The sequence below is a fragment of the Pteropus alecto genome, unplaced genomic scaffold (genome assembly GCF_000325575.1).
Source record: "Pteropus alecto unplaced genomic scaffold, ASM32557v1 scaffold223, whole genome shotgun sequence".
In the NCBI taxonomy this organism is placed as follows: Eukaryota; Metazoa; Chordata; class Mammalia; order Chiroptera; family Pteropodidae; genus Pteropus; species Pteropus alecto.
The window spans coordinates 1,594,532-1,601,637 of NW_006434441.1; the positions used below are offsets into that span (position 1 = coordinate 1,594,532).

The 7,106-nt window shown below is 55.8% G+C and overlaps 1 protein-coding gene across 1 annotated transcript; it reads left to right on the forward strand.

Annotated features, from left to right (window-relative positions):
* The first annotated feature begins 801 nt into the window (after window positions 1-801).
* On the forward strand, window positions 802-6,197 carry NEURL3 (neuralized E3 ubiquitin protein ligase 3). Its single transcript, XM_006909431.3, has 4 exons — window positions 802-1,323; window positions 3,265-3,750; window positions 4,664-4,735; window positions 5,278-6,197. The coding sequence occupies exons 1-4, from the start codon at window positions 1,296-1,298 to the stop codon at window positions 5,463-5,465; spliced, it is 774 nt and encodes a 257-aa protein (XP_006909493.1). The 5' UTR covers window positions 802-1,295; the 3' UTR covers window positions 5,466-6,197.
* The last annotated feature ends 909 nt before the right edge of the window (window positions 6,198-7,106 follow it).

A 7,106-nucleotide genomic window follows, 5' to 3' on the forward strand; every position in this document is an offset into this window, starting at 1 on the left:
AGGCCCAGGGTGGCAGCAACATCTTCTGAAACCCTGGGTCCAGGCTATTGTCACCCCTCTATTCACCAAAACCAAAGTCACAGCACATCAGGGCTAGAAGGAACCCACGGACCAGCTCATCCTGGCTTCCTATTTTTACACATGAGGACACCAGGGCCCAGAGAGGGCAAGGGAGGGCAAGGAAACACAGGAGGCAGAGCCTGCGTCTCCCAACCCCTGTCCTTTCCCATCTGCCACCTCCCCAGACCAGCCACCAGCACCATTACTCCCAGGGTCTTGCATGGGGTGTCCATTCCTTTAGCCAGGTTTAGAGTAGGCATGATCATGGACTTGACTGGGGTCCCGGGAAGGGCTTAGCGGGCTGGTAGAGGCCCAGGCACTCACACACCTGCAAACTGGCCCAGGCTTTCTCTCTAAGACGGGGCCTACGAGACGCCTTGGTAGGAGAGCAGGGTCCTGGGCATGACTGGACCTTCTGAGTCAATCTTCATTCAATAAGCTGCTCTGGAGGGTCATATGAGTATTGCATGTGTGAAGCATGAGGTTAGAGCCCACTACTTGCCAATCCCCAGCCTGTGTCCCTGTGGGGACGAAGGGCAGAGGCTCCGTGGCCTCTTTGCCACAGCTGACGCCCTAGGACGTAGGCATTTGGCAGGAGCTCCTGGGGACCACTTGCACTTTAGAGTGGGTTCTGGAAGGTGGAACTCCAGCCCCAGTGAGGATGGGGAGCAACTGCACACTTAGGTTCACCTGCCTTGCTGTCTCTCTGCAGAGACCTGTGGCCTGGCAGCTTCCCAGATTCCAGGATGAAGGGAATTCAATTAGCCCACGTTGCCAACACTGATTAAGTGCCAGGCGACTCTCCACCCCGGCTGTGCATTAGAATCATCCAGGTGCTTTTAAAAATGGCTGGTGCTAGCCCAACCCCAGGCCACTGGAATCAGGCTCTGGAGGCAAGTGTAGGCACAGGTACTTGTAAGCGTGCTGCAGACAATTATAATGCACAGGCAGTTGGCATACGACTGCTCAGAAGTGGGATAGAAGTCTACCCAAACTCCGCCAAGACCATCTCAACCCCTGCTTCCTTCAGGCTGGCCAGCTGCAGCGAGAAGACATCACCAGGAAATTCCCTAGCTATTGTAACTCGTGACAGCAACATCAGATTAATCATCAACCCTGTAACATGATCCTGGCTTATAATAGGGGACCCATGTAGACTCTGGAAACCTGTCCACTGGCCTCTCCAGAGAACTCCTTCCAGAACCACGGACCTTGGGCCGGAAGACCTCAGGCTGATGGGGGCCCAGCTCTGCTCACAGGCTGGTAAGTGGAAGCCCAGAGCTTGTTCCCTGGACCAGGGATGCAAGAAGCAAGTGGGCCCTGGGCCATCACTGGGGCCTCAGTTTTCTTATCCCCAAGCCAGGCTAGTGCAGCCCACCTGCTAAGCACAGACCAAAAGGTCACCTAAGGCCATAGCGCCCCTCTTACCAGTTCCTGGCAGAGACCCGACCCTGGGCTCTTACCTCCAGAAATGTGACTGCCCTCCCTGGACCTGGCTCCTTCCCAGGCAAAAAGCCCCAGCCTCTATCCCCCTCCCTTATGGGCACTAAGAGCTCACACGACAATGACAGGTGGCACTCAGAGCTTTGAGGGGAGAGGAACCAAGCTGCTGCTGCCGCAGCTGCTGCCGCCACCACCGCTGCTGCAGAGGCAACTGTGTTTGGACCCCAGACACTAGGGGTGCCATGAAGGAGGCAGTGCAGGGATACAGGAGCTGGGCCCTGGTTCCCCCACTCTGGCTGCAACTTGCAGCCTATCCAAGCCAGCTCCCTCTGAGTACTTCTCCGTGGAGCTGAGGGGAGGGTGGAAAGGCTTCAAAGTGCTTGGTTGGTACCTGGCCCCGGAGAGGCTAGATGGCTATAATGAGGATGATGGCGATGGTGGGGGTCCTCATTGAGCAGAGAGCTGACTCGCACTCACTTAAGAGTCTAAGAGCTTTGCTACTACAGTTCTCTGATTAGAGTTCACCTGTGTGTGTGGTGGCGGGAAGGGGAGCATCCGAAAGCCTGCGAATCATGTTTCCTGAACTCCCTGGCAGTCAGCAGAGGTGGGTCCAACCTGGGGCAGGGTCTGTCCCCTGCAGCAGTGGGGAACCACTGGGGAGCCCCCCTCTACAGGCAAGTCACTCTGCTTTTGCAGCCACAGGGTCTACCTGGAAATGGGCTGGTAATAAGAATGGCTACCTGTGGGCGTGAGGGTGCTGGGGCCCCATGCCAGCTCAGGGCTGGGCATAGGCCTACTTGGAGAGCCACACTGGGCCTGTGCCCACCACTGCCGCTCCCCACCCCTGGGGCGGGTGCAGCAAGGTGGGAGAATGGGAAGGGAGGAGGGAGAGGAAGAGGGTGAGAGATAAGGTGAGGGAGCTGGCTAAGTGCACTCTGGGCAGGAAGCTCTTCCAGCTTCCTCCAGCACCTCCCCTGGAGTCCCCCCAAGCCGCTGGGGTTCAGAGGAAGGGCTGCGCCGTAAGCAACCTTCCTTTCCTGGCTGCCAAGTAGTCAGGTCAGGAAGTCCCTTGATTTTAAAGCTCACCGCAGGCGTTGAGGGGCTGAATTGAGAGCCCCCTCTCCAACTTGAGCCCCTACTCCAAAGGGGAGCTGCCAGGACCCCTTCTCTCCAGGGCAAGGAAGTCACCCTAATTGGCCATGGCCATCACAAATGACTCAGGTTCTCGGTGGGAAAATCAGAAAGTCAGACAAGAAGAGGGAACAGCACTCTCATGGGAGCCGTGGGCCAGGCCCAGCACAGCGGTCTTCTGTCCTTCAGGTCGTCTGCCAATACAGATGGGACACAGATGTACACATTAGGCAAGAGTATCTGTGGAGCAAAGCCAGGGCCCTGTTACACTTACTGTTCTCAGACCTGCTCTTTTTAAGTGATGACAATGACCAGTCCTGGGTATTGACAGCCTTTAAATTTAACAACCAGCCTATAGAAGGGGAACTGAAGCTGAGGGGATGGGGGTGGGGCTTCACACGGGAACTCAGATCCCAGACAGGTAAAGTGGCTCCTCCCCGGTTCAAAGTAGGTCTCCAGGGGTCCCCAGGCTGAGGGCAGGGTCGACAGCTGGAGGAGCTGGGGATGGTGGAAACGCCCCCCTTCAAGGGTTTAGGTGGCCCCGAAGTGTTGCAAGGAAGTAGGTCGAGGTGGCCATGGGGGGCTGATGGGTCCCTGCCAGTCCGCATTGACATTCCCTGCACCCCGTAGACGCCAAGGCGACTCCGGAGATCCTTCGCTTCCACGCAGAGGCCAAGGGCATGCATGTCCGTCTGGATGCTCGGCAAAGCACTGCGTATCGGTTCGCCACCTTCCACGATGGCATCGTGTTCAGCCAGCGGCCGGTGCGGCCCAGGGAGCGCGTAGTGCTGCGCGTTCTGCGGCACCAGGATGGTTGGTGCGGCGGCCTCCGTGTAGGCTTCACCCGCCTGGACCCTGCGCACCTGCCGGCGCCCAGCCTGCCGCCCTTCGTGTGCCCTGACCTGGAGCAGCAGAGCCCGACATGGGCGGCTATGCTACCTCATGGCTGTGCGCTGGCGGGGGACGTGGTTTGCTTCTGGGTGACCCAACGCGGCCGGCTCTGCGCCCAGGTCAACGCGGGCCCCCGGCTCCTGCTGCGCAAAGGCTTGCCGGTGGGCGCCCCTCTCTGGGCTGTGATGGACGTGTACGGGACCACCAAGGCCATCCAGCTGCTGGGTGAGGCCACAGGCACAGACCACAGACGGGGCACAGCTCCTAGGGGAGAGGTGGAGGCTGAAGTGGTGCTCCACGGCATCCAGAGCCTCGGGTAGAAACTTTCATTCATATTCTGTCAGTTTTTCTATCAGTTCCTGCCAGTGTCAGCTATTAAGATGGGAGCTGGTGACAAGATCCAGGCTTAGGGAGGGCAACCCTGTCCCTGAAGAATAATAAGATATAACCAGCACCCCAAACATGGGTTAAGGGACTGATCACCTTTCATGAAGGAAGGAATTTGGGGCGGGGTGTTTGCAGTGCAAGCAGGAGTTCACTGTGGACAAGCGTGGCAAGCCAGGGAACATAAGGTCAAGGGCAGAGCTGAGCAAGAAGATGCCTGTGGGACAAGGGCGATGTGTGGTCAGTGGGTGCGCACGAAACCTTTCCTCTAGGCACCTGTAGGAAAGTGCATTTCAGGGGAATGGGTAGAGACAGGAACACCCAGAAATACTGGCATTTCTGGGCTGGTGGTCCGTGACCCTGCCCAAACCCCTCCCCTCCCTAGCACTGGCTTGTTACAGCTACTGGAGCACCTGACTTGGTAGGCCTGGGTGGGACCTACTTTCTCCACCTCTTGGTGGATTCTGATGCACATCTTGGTTTGAGACCATGATTGATGCCGAGGGTCTCCACTCAGGCAGCAGCAGAGGGGCAAAGAGGCAGTGTCTAGAGGGAGGATGGTTTAGGAAAAAGGACTGCAGCCCCGTAAATTCTCTGCCAGCTCACTCTGGGAAAGAGATTGCCAGAATGAGGCCAGGGACCCACCTGGAGCTCCTGGAGCTCCTGCAGGGCGATAAGGAAAAGAAAGTCAATGGGTGCTGCCTCAGGGGTGGGGATGTTGCCCTGCAAGGCTGAGTCTTCCTCTCTGCCCTAGATGTCACAGCCAACACCTTCCCCACAGCCACGCCCTGGGCCCTCTGTGAGGACATGCCATCTGAGCCTGAAGGTGAGTGGCTTTCGTGAACACCAGAGGAGGCTGCCGGGGAGGCCCCAGCTCTGGGAGCTCAGGAGAATCCTTTAAGTCCTGTCAAGTCACTCACACAGGCTTCAGCTCTGCCTTTGAGAATATCAGCTGGCTTTACAAGTTCCAAGAGCACATTCATGAGCAAATAATGTTATTTTTCAGCCCTGCTTTACCAAAGCAATTCACCATTCAGAGTAAAAGCTTTGCCAAATAGGAATAAAATAAATATTAAGGGATAAAGAAGGAAGTAAAAAAGAAAAACTAAACCTATTACCTCCTAGGTGAATTTCCTCCCAGTCATACATATATTCCTTTCTTCTAAGTTGGAATTTCATGGTTTAGGTGTATGTACATCATGATCTTCATACCAATTTTTTTCACTCGATTATGTTGTAAGCATTTTCTCAGGAGGTGATATCCCCAGTACGGCTGCCTGGTTCTCTGTCCTGTGGCTCTGTCATGAGTAGGCTGCCTACCCACTGGCTCATGTGCCTCTAACCTACTTATGTTGTCCCCTTTCCCAGCCACAGCAGGAGAGGAGTGTGTCATCTGCCTCCACCACGCTGCCAACACCTGCCTTGTCCCCTGCGGCCACACGCACTTCTGCAGCTGCTGTGCCTGGCGGGTCTTCGGGGACACGGCCAGGTGCCCTGTATGTCGCTGGGAGATCGAGGCAGTAGTCCCAGCATGGGGTGGGGTCTTCCTGCTCTGAGAACTGCAGAAGGCCCCCTGGTGAGAGTGGTAGGTTGCGCCTAGCTTCCAGCCAGCCCTGCAGTAGGAGGGCCCACCCTCTTTTTGGAGGAAAATCAGAAAGGCTGGTTGGTAATAAGCACAGCAGAGACAGGAAGACAGTGGACGATGGCTCTTCCCCTTGGCCCCAACAGGTCAGGGCTAGTGGCACGAGGAGAGGACCCTCTTTCAGTTCACTCCAGAACCGTCCTCCTGATGGGAGGCCTGGCTGTAGACAGTGGCTCAGCAGTGGCCAGTGGGCTTCTGATCCCTCTGTTTAGCTTCAGGTTCCTTTGTGCCCAGGGCTTACCAAGGCTTTTGGCTGGCTGCCCGGCACAGCTGCACATAAGTGCCAGGGTTCTTGGGACTCAAGAACCCATGCGAGTTAACGAGGAGGATCTTTGTTCAGAGATGGGCAGCCTGCCCCTGGCTTTATAGCCGAGAGGGTTAAGGTGTCTGCATGTACCTGTGGCAACCCTGCTCATTGAGGCTTAAGGACCCAGACTGGATGCAGAGAGGCATCTGGGTGGATAGAGTGTGGGAGCTGGGTTACTGCCGCCAAGTCCTCAGTAAAGCGGATCGGTAGTTACCCACCTTGGCTGTGAGGTCCCAGTGAGATTACATATCTGAAGGTGACTCAGAAAACAAGTTGTCATTGTGCTGTCTTCTTGCCAATTTCTAAGATAGCGAAATAAAACTTGTCTTTTATGAATGACTTTGTAATGAATATGCCCCTTTGTTGCAGTCAGTGGGAGCGAGTGGAGCTGTGGGCTGGTAAGGAAGCCAGGGCATTTAGGGACATGCTCTCCCATCCTGCACAAACACCCCTGTGCTTGCAGGGGACTGGGCAGGCTCTGAGCACTCAGGCCTGTGGACTCTATTCTTCCAATCATGTGAAGTCCCCGTCTTATGCTCCCAGCCCTGAAGTCACAATCAGGCTTGACCCTTGCCGTCTTTGACTTGGGGGTGCTTTCTGGAGACTCTGGGTCTTGAGTGAAAGGAGGAGTCGACCTGGGAGTCCCCTCAGCAGTTGTTCACGGCAGGAGCAAGCCATACCTGTGATGTGGCTGTCGCTCCCTGCTCCATGACTAGTGGGAGGCATCTCTCTGGGGGAGAGGGCTAAAAGGGGATTGCAACCTGTTGTGCTCCAAATCGCAACAATGGGAGCCCTCAAACTGCCTCCCTGCCCACACTGTAGTCATCCAGAGGGTCAGGACCTGGGTTTGATGGCCCCTCAGCGTTTTCACTCTGGAGCAGGAGCCCCTCCCTGCCACCCATGCATGTCTAACCTGGGGCATGTGCCTTTATTTCGGTGAGCCTCATTTTCTTCATCTATAAAGTGGAAATAAGATGATTTTCCTTGCTGGTGAGCTGTGAGGATAACAAGTATGAAACATGTAGCTTAGAGAAAGCACTCGAAACATGGCAGCTGCCTTCCCTGCACACGGTGCCTGCCAGGGGATAGAAGTCGAGGGGTCATGGGGCTGGGTGTGCAAGCCTGGGTGTGATCCCGGCAGCCCACTGATTTTTACCAAGGGCCCTCACATCACCCTATATTTTGGGGTGATCCTTATGGATCCTAAAACAAGTTTTTTCATCTTTTAAGTGTCTCTTTAAAAAAAAA

Bases quoted from the DNA above. Each gene is read 5' to 3' on its own strand.
- NEURL3 (XM_006909431.3), top strand. From the start codon at position 1,296: ATGGGGGCCCAGCTCTGCTCACAGGCTG. The intron at 1,324-3,264 runs GTAAGTGGAAGC...TGCACCCCGTAG, and splicing joins CCAGCTCTGCTCACAGGCTG to ACGCCAAGGCGACTCCGGAG. The intron at 4,736-5,277 runs GTGAGTGGCTTT...CCCCTTTCCCAG, and splicing joins CATGCCATCTGAGCCTGAAG to CCACAGCAGGAGAGGAGTGT.